Source organism: Coenobita brevimanus, chromosome 56 (genome assembly GCF_032717465.1).
Source record: "Coenobita brevimanus isolate Jiangsu-jjx chromosome 56, ASM3271746v2, whole genome shotgun sequence".
Taxonomy (NCBI): Eukaryota; Metazoa; Arthropoda; class Malacostraca; order Decapoda; family Coenobitidae; genus Coenobita; species Coenobita brevimanus.
In genome coordinates this window covers 16873489-16900988 of record NC_137009.1, presented here as the reverse complement: position 1 = coordinate 16900988, position 27500 = coordinate 16873489, and the positions used below count along the sequence as shown (strand labels likewise).

At 38.6% G+C, this 27500-nt stretch overlaps 1 protein-coding gene across 1 annotated transcript in view; it reads right to left on the bottom strand.

Annotated features, from left to right (window-relative positions):
- LOC145401655 (ionotropic receptor 21a-like) overlaps positions 1–27500 on the bottom strand; it is a 73979-nt gene that overhangs the window by 2126 nt on the left and 44353 nt on the right. The window contains exons 5-7 of the mRNA XM_080273845.1: positions 12268–12465; positions 7709–7867; positions 1614–1862 (exon numbers count right to left, since the gene is read on the bottom strand). Of these exons, the coding sequence (XP_080129971.1) occupies positions 1614–1862; positions 7709–7867; positions 12268–12465 (606 nt within the window). The remainder of the gene's footprint in view (positions 1–1613; positions 1863–7708; positions 7868–12267; positions 12466–27500) is intronic.

Below are 27500 nucleotides of genomic sequence, written 5' to 3'. Positions count from 1 at the left end.
ACTATCAAGATCTTTCGTTAATTTTAGTATTTGTCCCAAGTAGTTGTACTCCTCAACTTCTTTAAGAATTTCATCGCTTATTCTGATGACGCTCTTTGGTGTTTGTGGGTTAAACATTAGTTTAGTTTTACTCCAGTTCCTCTTCAGTCCTTCTTTCAGACTTTCTCTGTTCAGGTCATTTCACATTTCTTGCGATGCCTCCGCTGTTTCTGAGATTAGGACAATGTCATCCGCAAATCTTAAATGGTTTAGCTTTTCTACATCTATGTTCACTCCTTTGTTTTCCCAGTCTAGCTTTCTGAAAATACTTTCAAGGCATGCTGTAAATAATTTTGATCAAACTTTATCTCCCTGACGCACGCCCTTCTCAATTTTTTTCCGAGTCCTTATGTAATTTAACTGTAGCAGTTCCCTCTTGATATATGTTTTCGAGCAGTTTTACAATGTTCTCATTCACTCTCTGTTCTCGCAATGAATGTATAATTGCTATGTGCTCCACTGAATCAAAAGCCTTTCCGTAATCAACAACACCTAAGCACAGTGGTTTATTATATTCCGTAGTTTTCTCGATTAGCTGATTCATTGTGTAGATGATCAGTGGTCGAATACCCGCTTCGGAAACTTGCCTGTTCACGAGGTTGGTTTTCCTCCAAAATTGTTGTGATTCTATTCGTAAGGACTTAAGTGAAAAGTTTGTAAATGACTGATAATAACCTAATGGGTCGGTAGTTACTAAGGTCTTTTGAGTCACCTTTTTTGTAGAGTAAAAAAACTATTGCATTACACCATATTTTGGGAATTTTCTTCTGTTTTATACAGTGGGTAAATAAGTGAGCATGCCTATTCTGTGCTTCTACCCAACAGTAAATCTGTTACTATTCCATCTTCTCCCGGAGCCTTCCCTCTTTTCATATTTTTAAGACAAATATTTATTTCGTCTGGTGTTACCTCAGGTATTTCACTTGTGTCAACTGAAAAATTAGCTATTGGTACTACTGTCTTTGATGCATACAGTTCTTTGTAGAATTCTTCAACTCTCTTCATCATCTTATCTCTACATTTAATGATTTCACCGTTTTTTTCTTTGAGTGATGTCATTTGTTGCTTTCCTAGTGCCATTTTACTTCGGACCTGTTTCAGACTGTTTCTGTTTTTGATGGTTTCTTTGATCTGATCCATGTTTCTTTTTCTTTTTTCTTCTCTTTGTCTTTTGTTGATAAGCTTATTTAATTCCGCTCGTTCTATTTCATCTTTCTGTGTTTTTACTTTCATAATGGATATATATATCTATATCTATACTATATCTATCTATCTATCTATCTATCTATCTATCTATCTATCTATATATATATATATATATATATATATATATATATATATATATATATATATATATATATATATATATCCAGGATTTTATCTGCCTCAGACTTTGGTAGTATACTGCATAGTGATTATTATATCATCAGATCATGAAATTCAAATCTCTCTCTCTCTCTCTCTCTCTCTCTCTCTCTACGAGTATAGGTGAATACTAGTATTTAACTCCTACCACTGAAGAGCAAAATGTGTAAGAAAGCCTCCTCAGCCCACAGTTATACATCCCTACTTACTTTTGGGAAGGCCCATGCATAACCCCCAGGGAAGAACTCCTCAGTGGCCACATGTAGGTCATGTGTCCTCCTGGGGTTACTGTTGTGCTCCATCATAGTGATCTGTAGGAATGTCTTGGATGTTATGAAGGCAAACCTTCCTTGGTTCACGAGCACCATACTGTCTGATGAGGTGTGAAACTGCATATCCTTCACCATTTTCTGATATTGAGGTACAGTGGAAGTCATGAAGAGCTGGTATGCTGCACTCTGAAAAAAATATATATCATATTGTTAATAATTTGCGAGGAATGTTGAAGATTCACCAACTGAATTACCAGGTGATAATTTCTAAAAGTTTCTTCTTGTTGTTTATTTTAAACTTTGGATAGCCTCCATGTAGTGATGAGGCTGATGAAGAATATACCCAATCGTTCGAGCTTTTAATGACACTTTTACTATAAAGAAATGACATGTACTTGGAAGGCACGCAATACACGTAAATATTATTAATATGTCTGTGACATGACTGATATTTGCTCTCTGCCACGATGATAAGATAGTAATGTTGTTCCCATAGAGATGTGTAGATAAATGAAACAGTTACCTGGTGTTCCTAGAATCATGTAGTGAGATAGGGCGGGAAGGAGGAAGAGGGAATGTGGTAGGGACAAATTAGGAGAAAAGGAGGTAAAAGGAGGGAGTAGAAGAGGGTTTTGTTCCCAGAGTTATTTTCAGCTCAGCCATTATGTAATGCAGTCATGACTATAATGTCAAGCTGAATGAAAGGCAAACAGACCAACTGGAAAATGTGGAAAGTCTCAGGGGAGAAAGGTTGTGATGAAAGGTAAATATTGTGGTACAACCCTTAGTGGATATGAGCCCACACACATATTTTGACCACTGCCCAGAGATTTGGGCCACCTGGACCACCGGGGCGACCCAGACCATTTTAATCGCGACTAGCATCTATTGATTTTTTTTTTTTTTTTTTTTTTTGGGGGGGGACGGAATGGTGAAGTTCGGGTATCACTTTTCAAGAGCAACAATGTATATACATTGTATGGAAGTGTGAAGATGGTGCAGCTGGTCTTAACAAGACAATAGAATTTTGAATTAAGTCTGTAATATCAGAAAAAGTACACATAGTGGGGAGCTTTGTGAAAAGAAAAAGATAGTTTCCTGTGAACTTAAGATCGGTCAAATACCGTACACCTCAATTTTTGTGCGAATACCTATCAGTGTCTGTAGTTTATGTGGAAGATATAAGAAAACTTTAAGAATAACAGTGGTTGTCATGGTGCATGGCCATTGTTGGTCCAGGTTCGTCTCCAGTGTGTTTACACATTACCATGCAGTCTTATATATACCAGATAGTTTTTCATATGTAATTATATTCTTATTTGCATACTGCGTTCGTGTGTGTGTGTGTGTGTGTGTGTGTGTGTGTGTGTGTGTGTTCTTACCTAATTGTTCTTACCTAATTGTATCTTTACAGGAATGAGTCAAGCTCGTACTGTCCCGTGTCTTAAACCATATTTATCGTACATATCCTTAAATTTGTGAATTGTTTTGGCACACACTATTTCATTCGGTAGTGCATTCCATTGATCAATTGCTCTGTTTGGGAAACTTAATTTCCTTACGTCTTTATCACCTCTCTTCTTATGCAGTTTTTTGCAGTGTCCTCTCGCTGATGCTTCTCCATATGTTAAGTAATCATTTATGTCTATTTTCTCCTTCCCTGATATGCACTTATATAGCATTATCATGTCACCTCTTTTCCTTCTCTCCTGTAGTGTTGGTAGATTCAGTTTATTTAGTCTTTCTTCGTAGCTTAGGTCCCTTAAGCTTGGTATCCATCTTGTAGCGGCCCTTTGAACTTTTTCTATCTTGTCTATGTGTTTTTTGAGATGAGGACTCCAGACTACTGATGCATATTCCAGGGTTGGTCTAATGAATGATGTTATTATCCTTCTCAGCATGTCTTCATTTATGTATGTGAATGCTATTCTCATATTTGCAAGCAGTGTATACATGTTCCGTACCTTCTCGCTGATGTGGTCAGCCGGAGATAGTCTGTTATTGATATTCACACCTAGGTCTTTCTCTGTTTCTGATGTGTATAGGGTTTTATTTCCTAACTTATAATCCCAATCAGATCTTTTTCCACTTTTACCAAACTTGATTACATGACACTTGTCCACATTGAATTCTATTTGCCATGTACTACTCCATTCATGAAGTTTATTTAATTCTTCTTGTAGCTCTTTACAAGAGTCTGTGTTAGTAATTCTCCTTTGTATTTTTGCATCATCTGCAAACATATTCAGATAGCTCTCATTTCCAGTGTTACTATTTATATCATTTATATACACTAAAAACATGATTAGTGCCAGCACTGAACCCTGTGGTACTCCACTAGTCACTTCTTTCCATGATGAGTAGTTTCCTCTTAGTACTGTCCTCATTTCTCTTTTTATGAGAAAGTCTTGTATCCAACAAAACAGTTTGCCTCGAATTCCTCCTTGATAGTACAGTTTCCATAAAACTCTTTGGTGTGGTACTGTGTCAAAAGCTTTCTTGAAATCTAAATAGATACTGTCCACCTATCCTTCCCTTTCCTGTATTGTGTTTGTTAATCTGTCATAGTAGCTCAACAGATTAGTAACACATGATTTTCCTTTTCTGAAACCAAACTGTCTTTCTGTTATCATACTTTGTTCTTCTAGATGATTTACCCAAGATTTTCTTATAAGCTTTTCTAATACCTTGCTTACAACACTGGTCAGTGATACTGGTCGGTAGTTGAGTGGATTTTGTTTATTTCCTTTCTTGAATAAGGGGACAATATTTGCTTTTTTCCAAATATCAGGTAGTTTACCTTGACTCAAGGATTCTTGAAGATTAAAGATAATGGTTTACTTAACTCCTTTGCATATTCTCGTAGTACCCAACATGAAATTTCATCAGGACCACTTGCTTTTCCTCTGTCTAATCTAGTTAACTCCTCCTGTATTACTTTTTCTGCTGTTTGTATACCTGGTAGTATGTGTGGACATGCATGTTCCACATAGTCCCTCTCAAAATTTTATTCTTCTGTAAAAGCTAATTGGAAATTCTTATTTAGTGCTTCACAAATATCTTTCTCTTGTATATAGGTGATTCCCTCGTCCGTAATGGATTGTATTATATCTTTTACTTTGGTTTTGCTTCTAATTTAGCTGTAAAACTGCTTTGGTTGATCACTACTTTTATTTATTATATCCTCCTCAAACTATTTTTGGGCTTCCCTCCTTATTCTTGTATAATCGTTTCTTGCCTGTTTGCAATTATTATACGCCCTTTCACTATTGTGTCTTCTGTATCAATTCCACAACAAATCTCTTCTTTTGATTTTTTACATTCTGTATTGAACCATTTTTCTATTTTCTTATCTGCTTCTTTGTGCTTTGGGATGTATTTCTGGACTCCTATTTCATAAAATTCACAGAATTTTTTATATACAGCCATTAAATCTTATCCTCTAAGCTCATTTTTCCAATCAACTTCTAAGAAATACTTCTTTAGGTCTTGATAATTTCCCTTTTTATAGTTTAGGCTCTTCTTGTAACTGTCATTGCTGTTAACTATGTCATATGCTATCCTGAATTTATAATTTAGTACTGCATGATCGCTTTTGCCTAGTGGAGGGTGATATATTAAACTGTCAATATCATTTTCTTGCCTAGTAAATATTAGATCTAGCACTGAAGGTACATCAAGTCCTCTTTTTCTGGTGGTTTCCCTCACATGTTGCGTTAGGAAAAACTCTTGCACAAGATCCAGGAGTTTTTGATCCCAACAGCTTTCTTGGCTAATTATATCTAGAGTATTCCAATTTATATGTGTATTAAAATCCCCAGTTAGTATAATTCTTTCCGATTTCTCTTCCATTTTATGTAGTAATGATCTTAAACTCTGAATTGTACTCTCTGTCAGGTCCTCATATTCATCTCTTTCCCATGTGTTTGATCTGGGTGGCATGTACAAATTGGCTACAATTACTTTCCCTTCAGATGTGTTGATCTCTATTGCAATCAGTTCTACTTGTGATGGTATATCTAATTTTATTTCGTTGACTTTTAGATTTTTCTTAGTTAATATTTTAATTCCTCCTCCTTTTTTTAAATTTCTGTCTCTTCACCATATATTGTATTCCTCTAAGTTTAGTATGTCATTGGATATCCTTGGTGTTAATTTTGTTTCAGTTAGGCATATTATTTGTGGTTCATTTTCTCTGACATTATCATTCATCTCTAGTAATTTAGATACCATTCCATCCACATTTGAGTACATCAACTTTATCATCTTGTCTATATACTTGTCATGACATGGTTTTACTACCTTCCTCCTTTTTATTCCATCTTGTTTGTGTACCACTTTCGTACCTGCAATCCTATTACTTTGTAAAAAAATTTCTTCTTCTCCTCTTCTGATCTTCCCTCATTTTTTGTTTTTGCTTCCTCCCTTTTCTCTTTCAGTAATTCCAGTTCCTCTTGTGTTAGGCATCTTTTTATCCATACATTTTTGAACTCCTCTTTTTCCATAAGATTCTTTGCATTTTTTAGTATCTCTTCCACAGTGTTTACACTCTGGAAAATCACCTTTAGAGGTCTTGTCTTGCTTTTCTCGTATTTCCCTAACATTTTGTGTCTTTACTACAGATTTCCTCTGATACTTCTTTCAGTAAGCTCATTACATTTGCCATCTCCTTTTTGTCTCTTGTGATCTTGTTTTTTTCTTCTTCCTCTTCTATACCAGTGATTACTATAGATTTGTTTATATCTACTGAATCTCTGACTAACTTTGGATTGTTTTGGATTATTCTTTTCACTTCCTTTTTAATGTTTTTTTTTTTCCTCCACCCTTGTTTCTAAGTCTTTCTTTACTTTCATCATTTCAGCATACGTGGTTTCCACATCATTTTTGTAGCTTTGCACAGCTTCATTCACCTGTGTTATCATCTCCTCAATATCACTGCTCTGGTCTATAAGACTGCTTACTTACATAATTGTCTCTGTGTCATTTTTGAACTCTTCCATAACACTCTCGTGATTGACTACTGTACTTGCCATTTCACTCATTTTCTTCCTAAGTGTACTCAATTCCACTTTTAGTTCACTGATGGTTATGTCTTTCTTGTTGGCCTCCCTTCCTAGTTTTTCTATTTCTTCCTTTTGCAAGTGCATCTGCTTCTTTATTTCATCAATTTAATTTTTGAAAGCCATTTCTAGTTTGTGTACATGTTCAACCAGTCTATTGTGAATCTCCACTTCAACCAGTTCTTGGTAGAAATCATCATTTTGCTTTCTACCTTTATCCCTTTTCTTTTCCAAATTTGCTTCACTAAAGTATGTATCCATTTTGCAATAATTAAAGTACAGAGTATGTACCGGTACTTACATTCCCCCTGCTGCTGTAGTCTAAACAAACCTCAGCTGACTCAGCGCATTCTTTCGTCTTGGTTCTCTTTTCTGTTTGAACAAGTCTTGTTTAAACTTGTTTTTTTTTTCTTTTAATAATGAAAAATCATTTAGTCTAACCTGGTACAGAGCTTGACTCATACAAAGATCCTAATTTAGGTAATGCCACTGGCCGTGTTGGTTCGGTACGGAGCGCCGATGTCGCACATCTGCCTGGATTGACTCCCTCTGTGTGTGTGTGTGTGTGTGTGTGTGTGTGTGTGAGTTTATTGCCGTCTAAGTATTCATGTAAACTGAGACGGCGATGTTGTAGAAGAATGAGGTGAAATAATTTATTGAGGCACAGACGCTGTGTATAGTAAGTTCCTCTGATGTTCTGTTAATGGTTACATGTTCTACTTTACATGCATAATCACTTCAGTTACCTTCAATAAGCAAACAAAATGTGCTGGACGGTTGTGGCTCCATTTTATTTTATTTAAAGAAAGGGCTTATGGGACGATTCCTTGGAACTGGGGGGGGGGAGGGGAGGCTGACAGGGGAAAGCGAGTGGGGTGGAGCTACGAATCCACTAACCACGACAAATCATGCCACTTGCATCACTCCAGGACTGCAGTGGAGTTCAAGATAAGTAATCCCTGCCATACTAACCTTGTCATTCCTGATTCCATATTTAAAATTGGAATCATGGAGCTGCTGCAGTGTGTTTATGGTAGAAGGAGCAAAGGGCACAGTCAAGGTACTGGTAAGGGAGGTCTTGTAATAGGTCGTCACCAGTAAAGCATACAAAAGCCAACACCCAAGAAACACCTGGACAGAGGAAGAAGACAGTGTTACTTACAATTAAAAAAAAAAAAAAAAAAAAGAAAGAAAAGGGAGAAATGAAAAGTAAAAAAATTTCATGGAGGGGTCCAGTGTTACTTTAATTAAGCAGTAAAGTTCAGTATGTCTCAGAAAAAGTAGTTCTGTTATCATCTCGGTGTGAATACAGTAACAAAACTTATGATGGTCTGATTAGGAAATATCACATGCAAGCAGCATAAGGCATCCTCATGAAGCATGACTGGAAACAGCCGGTAGGTTCAATCTGATTTCTGCAAATTCTTCAGCTTTGGCGTCAGATTGCTTCATGTAAATGTATAGTGGTCCTGATATTTTTGATCGACTATACTGAAACAAATAAAAATAAAAAAAATCACAGTAAACATTTAAAAACGTATATTTAGTGATGTGATATTATGATCATCCTGTGATATAAGGACAAATGTTATCCATGGTATTTGTAAAACACACACACACACACACACACACACACACACACACACATATATATATATATATATATATATATATATATATATATATATATGCCAGCTTAGTTAATCCTTCCTTCTTGGAGGATTTTTTTTTTGTTTTCATAACTATCAGACTTCAGGGAGCAGAGACTTGACACTTTGTTAAGGCTATACAGGCTCTGTAAAAGAAACTGACTGCACAGGGCATCATGTTCAAAAAAAAAAAAAAATCACACCCCTGGGGGTAGGGTTTTTTTTTCAAGAATACTCCCCCAGTATCCCTGCTTGTCGTAAAAGGCGACTAAAAGGGTTGGCGAAGGGTTAGTGCCCCTCCCCGGAAAACAACTAACTAAAAAAACAAACAAGAAGCCTCGAACAAGGACTGACCAAACGATGACGACCCAGGACCGGACAAAGGACTTGGTAATGGGTACATGGAATGTAAGAGAAGCTAATGATGAGGCGAAAGAGAGAGAGATTGTAAAGGTGCTTGAGGGGGCGAAAGTGGATGTATGTGGAATAACTGAAACAAAATGAAGAGGAGAAAGTGTGAGAGAATGAGAGTATGGATGGGGTATATGTGCAGGAGTAGGTAAGAATGAGAGGGCAAAGGAAGGAGTATGTATAGTTGTGAGTAAAAGATGGAAGAAGAGCATAAGACAGTATGGATCAGTTGGGTCAAGGATTGTGTGGGTAAATTTGAAAGTTGGAATACAAATGTGGGCGATTGTGTGTGTGTATGCGCCAACGCAAGACCGTGCTAGAAGAGTGAGAGAAGAGTTCTGGACAAATGTAGAAGTGTGCATGGAAAATTTTGGAAGGAATGAGAGAGTGTTTTTGATCGGTGATATGAATGGTAAAGTTGGGAATGTGAAGGTGGATGGAATAGTTGGTGGGTGTGGTGTGCCTGCTGAGATAGATGAGAATGGGAGTGCGTTAGTCGACATTTGTGCTGGGAGGGTGTTGGTGATAGTCAATACCCTCTTCAGGCATAAAATGATCCACAGGTATACATGGCGAGTGATGAGAAGGGTGGGTGGTGAACTGAATGAAAGGAAGGCAATGATTGATTATATGTGTGGATGAAAGGATGCGAAGATGTGTAATGGATGCAAGAGCTTATAGAGGTTGGGGGAGTGGACTTTCTGACCACTACTTGGTGGTGGCCAGAATTAGGATTCAAGTAAGATGGAGGAATAGAAGAAGGGAAAGACGAGAGGAAGGAGTAGTTGCAAGGAGCATGGAAAGGTTGCAAGAGGATGGAAAAAGGCAGAGTATAAGAGAGAAGTGGAGGAACGATTGGGCAAATATGAATTGGAGCAGATGGGAGACGTGGAAGGTGTGTGTAGGATATTTACAGAAGAAATATGTGCAGCATGTGATGTGGTGTGTGGAAGGAAGAGAAGATGGAGGGGGGGTGCAAGGAACAGCGTGGTGGACTGAAGAGGTGAGACAGGCTGTGGCACAAAAGAAGAAAGCATACAATGAATGGATGAGAAATAGGGGCATGGAAGAAGTTGAGAGGCGGAAGAGATAGTTATATGTAGAAAGAAAGAGAGAGGTGAAAAGGTTAGTAAGAGAGAGTAAGAAGAGAATGGATGAGGAATTTGAAGGAATTTGAGTGTAAAGTGGAGGGACTAAGAAAATGTTCTGGAAAGAGGTGAAAAGAGTAAGACAGGGTGGAAGTGAAGTTAGCAGGGGAGTGAAAGAAAAAAAATGGTAGATTACTAGTGGAGAAGGGAGAAAAAGTGAGCAGATGGAGAGAACACTTTAAGAAATTGTTGAACATAGAGGATGGAAGTAATGCGAGTGTAAGTGGCTGGGGAATGGCTGGGAGAAGGAGGGTGGTGAGAAGACAGGAAGAATTCAGTAGGATGGAAGTTGTGGAAGCAATGAATAAAGGTAAATCGGGGAAAGCCCCAGGAATTGATGGAGTGTGTGGTGAAATACTGAAGCATGGGGGAGAGATAGTAGTAGAATGGATGTGGAAGATGTGCAGATTGGCCTGGGAGGAAGGTAGAGTCCCGGAGGATTGGAAGTCAGGTATAATTATTCTCTTGTACAAAGGAAAAGGGGAAAAAGAAGTGTGTGGTAATCATAGGGGCATTTGTCTTCTTAGTATAATAGGAAAAGTGTATGGTAGGATACTTATTGACAGAGTTAGAGAAAGGACAGAGAACAGGGAGGCTTTAGAAAGGGAAGAGGTTGTGTAGATCAGATATTCATTCTTAGATCTTTAGTGGAAAAGTTTCAAGAGAAGGGAAAGAAGTTGTATGCGGTTTTCATGGATTTGGAGAAAGCATATGACAGGGTGGATTGACAAGGACTGTGGAAAGTGTTAAGAATATATGGAGTAGATGGGAAGATGTTGAATGCTGTGAAGAGTATGTACGATGGTGCGAAGGTTGCAGTGCGTGTGGTTGGTGAACTAAGTGAATTTTTCTCTTTGAAAGTTGGGTTGAAACAGGGATGTGTCATGTCTTCATGGTTGTTCAGTTTGTACATGGATGGGGTAATAAAAGAGGTACAAGGTAGGGTAGTGGATGTTGGAGTGGCCCTGGTGAGAGAGGATAGTGTTTGGAAACTCCCTGTACTGTTGTTTGCAGATGATACTGTGTTGTTCAGTGAAGACGAAGGGGAGCTGCAAGGCTTGGTGGATGAGCTTGAGAGAGTGTGTTAGAAACGGAACCTAAAGGTGAATGTAGGGAAGAGTAAAGTGATGGTCTTTGAGAAAGGTGAAGTCAGTGAATGTACAGCGAGGTTTGATGGTGAGGAATTGGAAAATGTGAGTATGTTTAAGTACTTGGGTAGTGTGATGAGTAAGGATGGAGGTTTGGAGGGTGAACTGCTTGAAAGGGTACAGCAGGGAAGAAAGGTTGCTGGTTCTTTGAAAGCAGTGATAAGAAACAGGGAAGTGAGCATGGAAGTGAAAAAGTTACTACATGACAGTATTATGATACCAACTCTAACGTATGGAAATGAAGCTTGGATATTGTTGGAAGGACACAAGTCAAGAGTGAGAGCAGTGGAAATGAGTTATTTAAGAGGAGCCTGTGGAGTCACATGGAGAGACAGGCTGACGAATGAAGATATAAAGGAGCGTTGTGGTGTGGATGTGGATGTGATAGGAAGCGTTATGAGGAACACACTGAGGTGGTTTGGCCATGTGGAGAGGATGGAGGGTGAAAGGCTGACGAAGAGAGCGTATGTGAGTGAGGTGGAGAGGGGAAGAGGGAGGGGGAGGTCGAGGATGAGATGGAGGGATGGGGTGGAGAGGTATATGAGAGAGGGAGGTGTGAGTTGGGAGCAGGACAGTGAAATGGCGAGGGACAGGGCGACTTGGAGGCAATTTGTTTGTGGCCACCCCAAACGGGATTGAGGCTTCTGGCAATAGATAGATAGATAGATAACTGAATCCCAATATTTGGTCTTGTTGCCTTTAGACGATTTACAGTCTGAAGGCTTTTGGGTCTTCCGTTTACAAAATTTTGGAAGTATTCTGCAGTCATCTCATTGACCCACATGTTGCGAGTCTCATCCATAAGGCATGGCAATGATAAGGTGTTACATACTGTAATTCCATGCGTTTTCGATGGAAATAAGATCCGGAGTTACCTTCTAGTTCTTCAATATCATGATTTGAGAGGAATTTCATTATCCTTTTTTGCTTTGTGACATGAAGTGGAACCTTGCATAAAATGTGTGCAACCATAAATGTCAAAACAATAGGAGGTGGATGTCCCAAACCAGCATCATCTAGTCAGCATTCATCGTCGTGTTCTTAGGAAGGAAGTACAGGCCTCCCCTGCCCACTTCCCCACTATAAGAATCCCACATCATTATGCTATCATCGTGTTTGACAGTCTTCTGTATGTAGTGGGCGTCATAGCGACTGGCGTTGTGAGGTCTCCTTACCCGCCTATTACAAGAACGAAAACACATGAAGGTGCTCTCATCAGAGAACATTACTTTCCTCCAAGAGTCTGAAGTCCAACCTTTGTATTTGCTTGCAAAGTCAATGTGTTTCTGGTGCATTTCTTTGGCCAGAAGTGGTTCCTTGGTTGGCAAGCATGATGACAAGTTCGGGTCCTTTTGCAGCCGGTGTACGATGCTCTGCATAAAGACACCTTGAAAAAGCTTGGGATAATTAACTTTGAGATGTGCAACCGTGATTTAAGCCCCTCATGCCTTAGAAGATTTTCTGTAGCCTTAGTTGTCTTGTGCTGTCATTCAGAACGAGGTTTTCTGGGCGGGACAACATTTGATGGAAGGCTAAGGGCATTCTTCCCCAAATGTTCTGACCATTTTTTCTTAGGTAGAGGAGTTGTCTTGTTTCCAAGTGAGAAATCTAGCCTATTCTCCGTTAGTTAGATCAGTAGTACACATAAGCTATCTAATCACTAGAGTGTACACATCAACATCAAATGCAGCAGAAAGCAATCTCCAAAGATTCTGACTAGAAGAGAAGTCTGCAACACTACCCAAAACCTCAGCTAGTCTGTGGCTAAGTTGGGTTTAAACACAATGCTCGTCGGCAAAGAGGTGACGGTGCGGCCTTATTCTTTACCAACATCCGCGGCCTTACCACAAATTTAAACTCAGTTCATTTTTTCCTTCAGTCCATATCCCCTTTGGCCCTTTTCCTCACAGAACCACAAATCTCACCCTCTACCGATATATCTCCATTTTGTTTTCCCGGTTACCATCTCCTTACAAACTCTCGAAACAAGGGCGGCACCTGTTGTTATATCAAATCCCAATATGCAGTTGATACTGTTTTAAACTTCACTTCATCCAGTTTTTGATTACTCATTATATAAATTAAATTGCCAAAACATTACCAAATATATCTGTGTAGTTTATCATTCCCCCAATGCTTCTTCGGAACCCAGTGTATTTGATTGCATATCCACTCAGTTGAGTAACCTTGACCTTGCCCTTAGCAATGAAATTACCATTTTGGGTGATTTTAACATACACAATGTTGAATGGTTATTGCATTCTGCCCGGACTGACGACGCTGGTCTAGAATGCGAGCTGTTTGCGGAATCGTTTAATCTTACCCAGTTGGTAAAGCGACCAACCAGAATACCTGATAATCCTGACCATAATGCCCATCTCTTGGATTTATTCTTGACAAATAATCCAGATCAATACAGGATAGAGGTACTGTCACCACTTGGATCCTCTGACCACAATCTCATCAAAGCCTCATTAGTTAACTCTCCTACACCTCTCCATTCCGAACCTGTCAGGGTGACCCGATGGCACTTTGACAGGGCAGACTGGGATGGATTTAGAAATTATCTTGCTGATGTTCCATGGCAGTCTTTCTTCTCTAGTGATCCCAATTCTACCCAGTCCCACATTTGCGACTTAATACTAGCTGGTATGGATTTATTCATACCAAGTCAACAATTCACTAAAAGATCAAACTCTCCAAAATGGTTTGATGGCAATTGTGCCAGAGCAAAATCCCAAAAGTCATTAGCATATAACTCTTACTTAAAATCAAAAACATCTGAATCACTCTTCCAATTTAAAATTGCTAGAAATCATGCAAAAGCTGTATTAAATCTATCTAAATCAAACTTTCTTCAAAAGCAAGCATCAAAACTACTTAACAACCCTAATGACAATAGAGTATTCTGGTCAACTCTTAATTCTTTCAATAATAACTTTAACAAGTCATCTTCCATTCCCCCACTAAAATCTTCAGATGGTAATATTACAAATGACCCACGTGGGAAAGCAGATATCTTTGCTAGTACCTTTGCAAGAAACTCTACCATAGATGATACCAGCCAGAATGTCTTAGTACTGGAACTTGATTCTCCCGAAATTGCCCCACTTAAAATACAGACAAGATTCGTAAAATCCATCCTAGACAATTTACCCACCAACAAAGCTCCAGGCCCAGATGGAATTCAGCCAATTGTTTTGAAAAAGTGTTCCCCTGAACTTGCCTCTGTCTTAGCCAAATTATTCAGACTATGCATACGTCTTTATTCCCAAATTCATGGAAAGAAGCCAATATCCACCCAATTCCAAAGAAAGGAAGCTCGTCTGACCCCTCCAATTACAGACCAATAGCTGTCACATCTTCTCTTGGTAAGGTATTTGAAACTTTAATTAATAAGCATATTGTTAAACATCTTGAATCCAACAACTTAATTAGTGATAGACAATACGGTTTTCGCCACGAAAGATCCACCACTGACATACTCAATCTCATAACTCATACCATCCATCAATCAATTGATCTTTTTGGAGAAACTCATGCAGTAGCTCTTGATATCTCTAAAGCTTTCGACAGAGTATGGCACCGTTCCCTGCTGTCCAAACTCCCTTGCTATGGACTAACGTCTTTTGTTCCTTTGATTTCTTCTTATCTTAGTGACAGGAAAATAAGAGTAAAAGTAGATGATGTATATTCGAATTTCCACTCAATTAACGCCGGCGTGCCGCAGGGATCAGTTCTGGCGCCAACCGTATTTCTGGTTCATATTAATGATCTCTTATCTGTCACTCACAATCCCGTTCACTCATATGCAGATGACTTAACACTACATAGTTCATTCACACTCAGACATCCATTTACAAAGTCCAATATCTCTACCTCTCAACTCAGTACAGCCATCTCCATAAATCAAGATCTAGCTACAATCAGTGAATGGAGACAAAACAACCTTGTCTCTTTTAATGCTAGTAAAACTAAATATATACAGTTTACTAATAGACAGATATTGCCAGATTCGTACATTACCTTCAGTGCTACTAATATTCCCATCGCCAAAAGTATTGAAATTCTTGGTGTCTCACTTAACAGTGCCCTCAGCTGGACTTCTCATGTCAGATCACTTGCTAAAACCGCCTCAAAGAAACTTGGATTACTGTAGAGAGTCCGTAACTTCTTCACCGATGAGCAGTTAGCTATAATTTATAAGAGTCATGTGCGTTCTCAGCTTGAATATTGTTCACCCTTGTGGAATGGTTGTGGAGAGGTTGCATTAAGACAACTAGACAAAATTCAGAATAAAGCTGTTAGAATCATTAACAACCCTGCCATTACATATAAACTACCTCCCCTGCAAGTAAGAAGGAATGTTGCCTCCCTTGCATTATTTTACAGATATTTTTTTGGCAAATGCTCAGACGAAGTTGCGTCCATGGTGCCACCTCTCCATGCCTTCCCTCGTGCTACACGGGCATCTGGTAGCGCTCATGACTGGAATGTCACTCAACCATATTGCAGAACTTCTGCCTATCAGAATTCTTTCATTCCCCGAACTGCGTCTCTCTGGAACTCGCTTCCCCAGAGTTGTTTTCCTCCAAATTTCAACCCACAACTGTTCAAGTCTAACTGTTACAGATATTTTATGAATAGAGGACACCAGTAATCTGGTGTATGGATTTTTTTTTTTTTCCACATTTGTTTTTCCTTCCTCCGTTCTGTTATTTAAAAAAAAAAAAAAAAAAAAAGTTCGCTTGAAGCAAGTCAAGAGGGAAGCCAGTTGCTACCAGACTGAAATCGAGCTGATAGTATAGCATGCATTGCAAATTCACAAACTGCTCCAGGCCACTGTATTATGAGGCAGAGCAGCTATTTTCTTCGTGGGGTCTAGTTGTGGATAACAGTCTCAAAATCATAAATAAGCAGTTATATCATGGAAAGTGCTTGGATTCTGAAGGTTACATCACTGGGTTTCAGAGGCCATTCTGACTTTTACGTTAATGAGGTTAATCGATACTTATTTTCGCAACTGCATTATATATATGTTTCTGTGTTAGGTCCCGTCCACACGAGCGGGTAGTGTCCTCCATCACTTCCCCCCTGTGGCTTCCTAATGGCTGACATTAAAATTTCATTAGCTGATGTACTTTCTGCTATCACTGGCCTCAGTACTAACAAGGCATATGGGCCTGATGGAGTCCCTCCTGTTGTCCTCGAGAACTGTGCTTCTGTGCTTACACCCTGCCTGGGTAAACTCTATCGTCTTTGTCTATCAACTTGTACCATCCCTTTTTGGTGGAAGTTAGCTCCCATTCAGCCAGTCCCAAAGAAGGGTGACCATTCCCAACCGTGTAATTATCGCCCAATTGCTTTAACATCCTGTGTCTCAAAAGTTTTCGAGTCTATTCTTAACAGAAAAATTTTACAGAGTCTTTCCTAGCACAATCTTCTTTCTGATCGTCAGTATGGGTTCCGTCAGGGAAGCTGCAATGGCGATCTCATCACCTACCTTTCAGACTCAAGGTCGTCCTCCTTTCCGGGCTTTGGCAAAAGCTTTGCCATTGCACTTGACATCTCAAAGGCTTTCGATGAAGTCTGGCATAAATCTTTAATTTCCAAACTGCCTCTTATGATTTCTATCCTATCTGCTGTGCCTTCATCTATAGCTTCCTTTCTGGTCTTTCTATAGCTACTGTTGTACGCGGCCACCGTTCGTCTCCTACGAGTAGAACTATCAAAAGTGACGTTCCTCAGGGCTCTGTCCCATCACCAATTCTCTTCCTTCTATTCATCAGTGGCCTTCTAAGCTGTGCATCTAACCCTATCCACTCATATGCTGATGATTCCACCCTTCACCTTTCCATTTGGTTCCCTCAACGTCTATCTCAGCAGTTACTTTAACAAACAAGGGATGACACAATGGCATACCTAATGTCTGGCTTGGCTCGTATCTCTGACTGAGGTAAAAATAATCTTGTTGTTTTTAATGCATCGAGGACTCTGTTCTTACAGCTATGAACCCGACAGAATCTTTTACAGGAGTACCCACTAATGTTTAATAATATCCAGCTCAACCCTGCATCATCTTCAAACATACTTCGGGTTTCATTTTCTCGGGACATATCTTGGAAGGATCGTATTGCATCTCTTGTAAAATCTGCTTCCAAGATATTAGGTGTGCAAAGCTGATTCTGTATCACCTTTACCCCTGCACCATTGTTGACTTTATACTTGGGTTTTATTTGTCCCTGTGTAGGGTACAGCTTTCATGTGTGGGGAGGCTCCCCACACACAGCTCTTCTCAACAGGGTGGAGTCAAAGGCATTTCGTCTCATTAACTCTCCTCCTCTTACTGGCTCCTTAAATCTCTGTCTGTTTGCCACACTGTTGCATCTTTATCACCTTTCTATCGCCACTTCAATGGCCACTGCTCATCTGAACTAACTGCATGTATCCCTCCTCCTGTATGACTGGCGCGTAGCACCCGTCTGGCAACAAACTCTCATCCCATTTCTGTCCTACTTTGTAACGCGAGAGTTAACCGTTACTCCCGGTCCTTCACTTATGCAACAGGTCAACCGTGGAACTGTCTCCCTCTGTCTGTATTTCCTGCTTCCTATGATCTCCAGTATTTCAAACGTAATGTGTCCAGGCATCTCGATATGAACGAATCAGATTTGGCTCTCTTTTGTATTGTTTTTGTTGTCTTACTGATAGAACTGTTAGAGCCCAACTTGCTGTCCAGAATATTATGTTAAAGTTCAAACAAATGTTCGATTAAAATGTTTAACACATTCGATCAAAAAAAAGTATCATTATTTGTCGATGACAGGTCCATGGAACCAAAAACGGTATGTGTTCGGACAGTCCCAAACGACCCTCCCCTCATCCTTCACACAATGCTCACTCCTTTGTTTCGCGGTTTGAAGGAGTTCACGATATCTGGGACGTGTTACAGAACCTGTACTTGGTAAATATACGCAAATTATAGATGAGTGCATAGCAACAAAACAAAAGAACATCATGCAAAAGGAAAAAAGATATAATGGCTTGAAATGTAAATTACAGTAGTGGTTTCATCAGCACTGAACTTCTTTTGAAGTTCTCTGTGGTAGAGAATAACGTAGCTGAATACAAGTCATCTTCAGGACATCATCACAGAGACAGCCAGACAGACAGAAAAACTGACGGAGAGTAATACACCTCAATATATTATTTAATATTGTTATATAATTCTTACTACCATCAAACACATTTAATAAGTCAAGGTGAAAATATACAATTCCCGTACTGGAAAGAAAACAGATACTGGAACAAACAGACACACGCCATTAAGATTCAACACGACAATTCCATCCTTGCTACCGGCAAACAATGACGTCCATATTTGGAACGAAAACGCCTCTCCTCTAAGACAGATCGATAGAAAGATAGATACAGCCTCTTCGTTGTTCATTCACATTGATTATCTGTTCCTGCCCCAGAGGGGCTCTGGGACGGGTATTGTTTTCACTCGGTTTGTTTGTTTGTCTGTCTGCCTGTTAACCACTTTACGCAAAAATTACTGATGCGATTTTGACCAAAATTACAGGGATGATGGGCTATGACCTTCAAATCACTGAATTACGTTTTGGCCAAACTGGGACAAGGCCCAGGCTGTTGGCCCTGCAAAAAAAATACATATATTTAAAAAATGTAAAAGCAAGTTGTTTTCTCGCTATAACTCTTTTCAAGTTCGTCATCTCGACATGAAACCAAAACCTAAAGGAGCATCTTTCAAATCTGCATCCTATAACATACCTCATTACATCAGGGGAGTCACGCCCCAGTTAGCGGTAGGGGAGTCAGTGTCAGGTGGGTCGGACCTAATATTTCAAGTGGGCATAAAATCGTCAGATTTCACCCAATATATTCCAACTTTTATGGGTGACATCTTTGACTAGATATTTTGTTGTGCTTATACGTAAGCACTAAAATGACTGCCGGGGACGGATTTGCTGTGTCTTGGCACTGCTTCTTGTTTATTATTTTATTATTGTAACTGCAATGTTGTTTTATTTGAATTACGTACAAATACAACTCTTCTGGAGAGGAAGACTTAAAAATCATACAGACTGACGGAATGGCACTCTTTGAATAATGTGTTCAAATACATTATTTTATATTTTCTCATGATTGCCGATATTTGTTCATGATTCAATTTTTTTTACCCTAAGGTAAAACACCCCTCACTCATAAGGAAGACATTCTTACTTATTGAGGCACATTAAATACACCTGGGCTTCCGAAGAGTGTGTGTGTGTGTGTGTGTGTGTGTGTGTGTGTGTGTGTGTGTGTGTGTGTGTGTGTGTGTGTTAACAAACTAACAGTCGTTATCCGATCTTAATCTAAGGTGCTTGAATGGTGCAGCGTAATTCCATGAGAAAATTTATTGTTTTTAGAACAATATATCAAAGGTCAAGTTCACAGGATTAGGTCAAACGTGACAAAGGAAAATGAAATTTTTTTTATAATGCAATTTAGACCAAATTAGGAAGAATGCTTAAGGATAAGGCACGAATGATACGTTTCTGTTTCAGGACCACACAGTGAAAGGGCAAGGTCACAGAAAGCCAAAGTTCGTCTGAGAGTTACAATCCTATTTTTAATCAAATCCGGTGAAGCGATTGAAGATCAGACAAAGAATAACCATTTTTTATTTTTTAAAATTTTAAAATAACGGATAAAAGATCAAGGTCTCATGATAAGGAAAAAGTAAGCAGTTTTTATCCTATTTGCACAAAACATCGTTGAACGGTTGGGGAAAAGGAAAAAATAAAAAGGTCCGACTTTAAGAACAATCAGCCAAAAGTGAAGGTCAAAAGGGAAAGGTAAAAACCAACATACCAAGGCAAGGTCAGCTTAGTATTTATATCATTTAAGCCAAACTTGGTTGAACGGTTAAGGGTAAGGAAGGAACAGGAAGATTCAAGAATGAGAACTATCAGTCTCAGACCCAGGTCGCAGAGCAAGGTCAGATATTGATCAGTGAGTCTGTGTGTGAATAATATACCACAACAATTTTCATTCGAAATTCATCAAACATGAAGGATGGGTGGAAAATAATCGAACAATTAGTCAATGATAAAGGTTACCGGACCAGGTCACTTTAATAGTTTCCATCCGATATATACTAAATTCTGTTAAGGATTCAGGTTAAGCCAATGATAGTTTCGATTTTTAGATTAGTGAATCAAGTCAAGGTCACTAGTAGGCAAAGTAAAATCAAAGAGTCCTGATTTGATTTAAGCTAGACTTCTTGGAAATGTTATAGGTTAAGCAAGCATAAAGTGATTCGATTTTGAGAACAAATAGACCAAGGACAAGGCCACATGTTACAGTAATATATTCAGTCCTTACGCCGGCTGATGTGCACAAGTGTTGCATTCTTTCAGTGAATCTTCTTGTTTCCGTTATATTCATACTAGCTCTAAACTTTTGGTAATTTTTGGGTAGAAATTACTCATTGCCTAAGGACGACCTGACAGTCTGACAGACAGAGAGAATGACAAAATGAGACTCTCAGTTATTTTCTCAGATGATTTGTCATTTTATTCATGCGATCACAAGACGATTTTATTCAACAATCATGGGAACGCGACCCTTCGAGAAGACACAGAGACAAACAGAGCTCATAATTATCAAATTTAGAAATTCAGGCTATTTGGAACTTTATTCATGTTGGCGCCTCAGGAAATTATTCATATTAGATGAGAAAACGACCCTCTCCTAAGGAAGACGAGACTGACACACACACACACACACACACACACACACACACACACACACACACACACACACACACTTTCCAGAGTGTAAGCACTGTGGAAGAGATACTAAAAAATGCAAAGAATCTTATGGAAAAAGAGGAGTTCAAAAATGTATGGATAAAAAGATGCCTAACACAAGAGGAACTGGAATTACTGAAAGAGAAAAGGGAGGAAGCAAAAACAAAAAATGAGGGAAGATCAGAAGAGGAGAAGAAGAAATCTTTTTACAAAGTAATAGGATTACAGGAACGAAAGTGGTACACAAACAGGATGGAATAAAAAGGAGGAAGGTAGTAGAACCATGTCATGACAAGTATATAAACAAGATGATAAAGTTGATGTACTCAAATGTGGATGGAATGGTATCTAAATTACTAGAGATAAGTGATTATGTCAGAGAAAATGAACCACAAATAATATGCCTAACTGAAACAAAATTAACACCAAGGATATCCAATGACATACTAAACTTAGAGGAATACAATATATGGAGAAGAGAAAGAAATTTAAAAAAAGGAGGAAGAATTATAATATTAGCTAAGAAAAATCTAAAAGTCAATGAAATAAAACTAGATATACCATCACAAGTAGAACTGATTGCAGTAGAGATCAACACATCTGAAGGTAAAGTAATTGTAGCCAATTTGTACATGCCACCCAGATCAAACACATGGGAAAGAGATGAATATGAGGACCTGACAGAGAGTACAATTCAGAGTTTAAGATCATTACTACATAAAATGGAAGAGAAATCAGAAAGTATTATACTAACTGGGGATTTCAATACACATATAAATTGGAATACTCTAGATATTATAAGCCAAGAAAGCTGTTGGGACCAAAAGCTCCTGGATCTCGTACAAGAGTTCTTCCTAACACAACTTGTGAGGGAAACCACCAGAAAAAGAGGACTTGATGTACCTTCAGTGCTAGATCTAATATTTACTAAGCAAGAAAATGATATTGACAGTTTAATATATCACCCTCCACTTGGCAAAAGCGATCATGCAGTACTAAATTATAACTTCAGGATAGCATATGACACAGTAAACAGCAATGACAGTTACAAAAAGAGCCTAAACTATAAAAAGGGAAATTATCAAGACCTAAAGAAGTATTTCTTAGAAGTTGATTGGGAAAATGAGCTTAGAGGACAAGATTTAAATGCTGTATATAAAAAATTCTGTGAATTTTATGAAATAGGAGTCCAGAAGTACATCCCACAGCACAAAGAAGCAGATAAGAAAATACAGAAATGGTTCAATACAGAATGTAAAAAATCAAAAGAAAGAAGAGATTTGTTGTGGAATAGATACAGAAGACATAATAGTGAAAGGGCGTATAATAATTACAAACAGCCAAGAAACGATTATACAAGAATAAGGAGGGAAGCCCAAAAACAGTTTGAGGAGGATATAACAAATAAAAGTAGTGATCAACCAAAGCTGTTTTACAGCTATATCAGAAGCAAAAACAAAGTAAAAGATATAATACAATCAATCATGGACGAGGGAATCACTTATACACAAGAGAAAGATATTTGTGAAGCACTAAATAAGAACTTCCAATTAGTTTTTACAGAAGAAAAAAATTTTGAGAGGGACTATGTGGAACATGCATGTCCACACATACTACCAGAAATACAAATAGCAGAAAAAGTAATACAGGAGGAGTTAAGAGGATTAGACAGAGGAAAAGCAAGTGGTCCTGATGAAATTTCATGTTGGGTACTACGAAAATGTGCAAAGGAGTTATGTAAATCATTATTTTTAATTTTCAAGAAATCCTTGAGTCAAGGTAAACTACCTGATATTTGGAAAAAAAAAAAAAAAAAAATATTGTCCCCTTATTCAAGAAAGGAAATAGACAAAATCCACTCAACTACCGACCAGTATCACTGACCAGTGTTGTAAGCAAGGTATTAGAAAAGCTTATAAGAAAAGCTTGGGTAAATCATCTAGAAGAACACAGTATGATAACAGAAAGACAGTTTGGTTTCAGAAAAGGAAAATCATGTTTTACTAATCTGTTCAGCTACTATGACAGAGTAACAAACACAATTCAGGAAAGGGAAGGATGGGTGGACCGTACGTCTTTTTAAGTACCACACCAAAGACTTTTATGGAAACTGTACCATCAAGGAGGAATTCGAGGCAAACTGTTTTGTTGGATGCAAGACTTTCTCATAAAAAGAGAAATGAGAACAGTACTAAGAGGAAACTACTCATCATGGAAAGAAGTGACTAGTGGAGTACCACAGGGTTCAGTGCTGGCACCAATCATGTTTTTAGTGTATATAAATGATATAAACAGTAACACTGGAAATAAGAGCTATCTGAATATGTTTGCAGATGATGCAAAAATACAAAGGAGAATTACTAACACAGACTCTTGTAAAGAGCTACAAGAAGAATTAAATAAACTTCATGAATGGAGTAGTACATGGCAAATGGAATTCAATGTGGACAAGTGTCATGTAATCAAGTTTGGTAAAAGTGGAAAAAGACCTGATTGGGATTATAAGTTAGGAAATAAAACCCTATACACATCAGAAACAGAGAAAGACCTAGGTGTGATTATCAATAACAGACTATCTCCGGCTGACCACATCAGCGAGAAGGTACGGAACATGTATACACTGCTTGCAAATATGAGAATAGCATTCACATACATAAATGAAGACATGCTAAGAAGGATAATAACATCATTCATTAGACTAACCCTGGAATATGCATCAGTAGTCTGAAGTTCTCATCTCAAAAAGCACATACACAAGATTGAAAAAGTTCAAAGGGCCGCTACAAGATGGATACCAAGCTTAAGGGACCTAAGCTACGAAGAAAGACTAAATAAACTGAATCTACCAACACTACAGGAGAGAAGGAAAAGAGGTGACATGATAATGCTATATAAGTGCATATCAGGGAAGGAGAAAATAGACATAAATGATTACTTAACATATGGAGAAGCATCAGCAAGAGGACACTGCAAAAAACTGCATAAGAAGAGAGGTGATAAAGACGTAAGGAAATTCAGTTTCCCAGACATAGCAATTGATCAATGGAATGCACTACCGAATGAAATAGTGTGTGCCAAAACAATTCACAAATTTAAGGATATGTACGATAAATAGGGTTTAAGACACGGGACAGTACGAGCTTGACTCATTCCTGTAAAGATACAATTAGGTAAGAACACACACACACACACACACACACACACACACACACACACACATAACCCCTACCCCCTCCCACACACAGAGGGTTGTATTTTTTCGCTATCGATTCCAAGTGATTGTTTATAATAGAATACACCTGTTACCTCTAGATAATACTCAGCTTAGGTGAGAATAAGTCCTTCCTTTGAGAAAAAACATGATTGACATATTAAGAGCCTTACAGTGGACACTTGGTCATATAATGTAAGAAGATTAGAGAGGAGAAGTAACACAGGGCGAAAAAGTAAATCAAGAAGCAAAAATCGAGGCATTTCCGGCAAACATTGTTTAAATTTTTTTTCTTATAAGTATTGAAAGGCCCGTCTACATTATTAGGGGGAACCCGTGTTGTTCCAGTATGACAACGCAGAACATGGAAAAACTTAAAAAGACCTAATTAACAATCTCCATCCTTGTAGCCGAGTCACCGTTCATAATGAGTTTTATCATAATGCCTTGTAAATTAAAGCTGCCTGCAATCATAGGTTTTCACTCATTGTGTTGAAGAACTTATATCCTGACAAATTTATCTTCAAAATTATAATCCTTTATTATATCAAATATATACACTCTTTAATGTACCATATTACGTAGCTAAAATTATTTTCTTTGAATAAAACGAGAGGAAAGCTGGTAGGAATACGTAAGGACAGATAGACCTTACGAGAAAAAAGCAGTATTTGCTTGCTGTCAGTTTGAGCGATTAAGTAATTTCTTCACTTGTCATATCCCCAGAAACTGATGGAAACTATTATCAATCTTTCTCTGAGTTCGTATTGGTAACCTGTAGGCTTGGCAGAACAATTACAATAGATAAAACGAGTGTTAGATTAGAGAACAACACAGCCTCCTGCATTTTGTCATAATATAATAACTCAACATCTCGTCTTAACTTCTAACCTTTTTCAATTGACTACATAAAGTCACGTGGTGGTGAGATGAAATGGCCAGAAGATGAACAGCAACCCACCACTCGCGGGGAGTAAGGTAAGGAAGGGCATTGTCTGTTAGCCTATATTTACCATGGCCTTGGGCAAGGATCACGTGATTACTGTATCATCAACCCTCTCTCTCTCTCTCTCTCTCTCTCTCTCTAACTATGGTAAGTTACCTTACGCACTGCCAACAAAGCATACATTTTTATACAATTTACTCTCTCTCTCTCTCTCTCTCTCTCTCTCTCTCTCTCGTGTGTGTGTGTTTGCAGATCCCCTTTCACTCCCTCTCTCTCACTCTCTCTCTCTCTCTCTCTCTCTCTCTCTCGTGTGTGTGTGTTTGCAGATCCCCTTTCACTCTCTCTCTCTCTCTCTCTCTCTCTCAAACAATGATAAATTACCTTTCGCACTGCCGACAAAGCATACATTATTATACAATTTACTCATAACGCTTTCTCTCTCTCACTCTCTCTCTCTCTCTCTCTCTCTCTCTCTCTCTCTCTCTCAAACAATGATAAATTACCTTAAGCAGTGCCGACAAAGCATACATTATTAAACAATTTACTTGTAACTCTCTCTCTCTCTCTCTCTCTCTCTCTCTCTCTCTCTCTCTCAAACAATGATAAATTACCTTAAGCAGTGCCGACAAAGCATACATTATTAAACAATTTACTTGTAACTCTCTCTCTCTCTCTCTCTCTCTCTCATGTGTTTGTTTGTGTGTGTGTGTGTGTGTTTGCAGATTCCCTAATGCCTGGTGTGGGGTTGGCGGCGTCACAGGAGGACAATTTACGTGTGCACTCCATGGTGTCTGCGTGCATGTATTCTGAGCATATATGGGGCAGTGTGTTGGTGGTTTTGAGAGCTGCCACCTGCCCCTATTTTCCATACAAATTTCAGCCACCTACTCCTTATGGTACGATTTGGGTACACCTGTGAAAATCACACTCATTTGAGGCCTATCGCTTTCAACTCGGATAAGTCCCATATGAGGCCTATCACTCTCAACAGGTTAATATAGAAGGGAACCCCTGGGTAGACCTATGAACTTCACAAATATGAGCCAATAGGTTGAGAGCAGTAGCTTAGTACCCTTCCAGCACACTCCCTCTCATAGAAACTCTGGACATTAAAGGGTTAAACATTGGCAAATGTACCAGTTTCTTTAACCCATTGGCTCTCAATGTCCTCAGTAAGGACGGAACTGGGCATTTTCAAAATTTAATAAAGAAGGGAACTCCCAGGTAGGGATCTTTGAGCTTCTCGGCTATGAGCCAATAGGCGGAGGACAGTACGCTTAGTTCCTTTCCAGTTCACTCCCTCTCACAAGATCTCTGGCCACTAATGTTTCAACAATGTTAGTCCTTTATCTGTTTCGGTATCGTCAGTCAATGTTTTTTTCATGCACCAACACGGAAGATAATTGATAGTCTCATGGTCCTGCTTACTCCCCATTTACACCTGTTTATCTGTCGCACATCATCCACTCTCAGTCATTTAAACGTACACAGGACTGTCCATTGTTAACACATTTCTTAATATTTACTATCATCATTATCATTACTTATCCTTTTAGGCAATTTTTTTTTTTTTTTTTTTTTATGCTGCAGTTTGTGCTTGTTCAAACTTCGTCCTCCACTGTTTTGATGCTATTGTGGTGGTGTCATCCAGACTTATCGTTCTGTGTTAAACCACCCCTGACATCAGTTGGTGGAAAGTGGTCAAATATAGTTAGGCTTCTTGAACTGCTTTGCTACTGAGGAGTTCTGAGCACTCAAAAACTTTCAAGTGAAAACACCAAGCAACCATGAGCACCTAATTTCGATTGCTCAGATGGAAGGAGAAAAACGCGACTACTTCGTAATATCTGCTTGTTATTCAATGATTTGAATCAGTTAAAGTCATTGGTAATCTTTTAACCTTTTGAGATTCTGATGACGTGAATCCGCATCATCATAAATCCAACCATTGAGATTCTGATAACTTGAATTCGAGTCATACAAAACATTTTTTTTTTTTTGCATGTTTTCCATCTCTTAACTGGTCTTGTTCCACATAGACTATCCTGTTTATCCTTTTCCAACTATCTGTTTTTACAGAGACAAGTGCATCACATAGATATGTATAATAAACAGGTTTTTACCATTAACATGCACAGTCCCAACCGATTTTCCGCCACTGACTCCCCCCAATCCCAACCATTTTTGGAAAAAAAAAATTTTTGGCTCAAACCTCCACTTTTGGTGAGAAACATCGAAAGTTCATAGAGAAATTACTCACCTGAGGATTAAAATACTCGATAGAGGTAGCAGTACCCCTTACCTTACTGGGTTTTCTATCGGGCTGGCTCCAAAGAGAATGAGTTCTATGGGAGGGTAACTATTTCACACCACTCATAAACGGTATTCATTTATTCATTTATTACGAATTTATATGTAGTACGAGAGTAA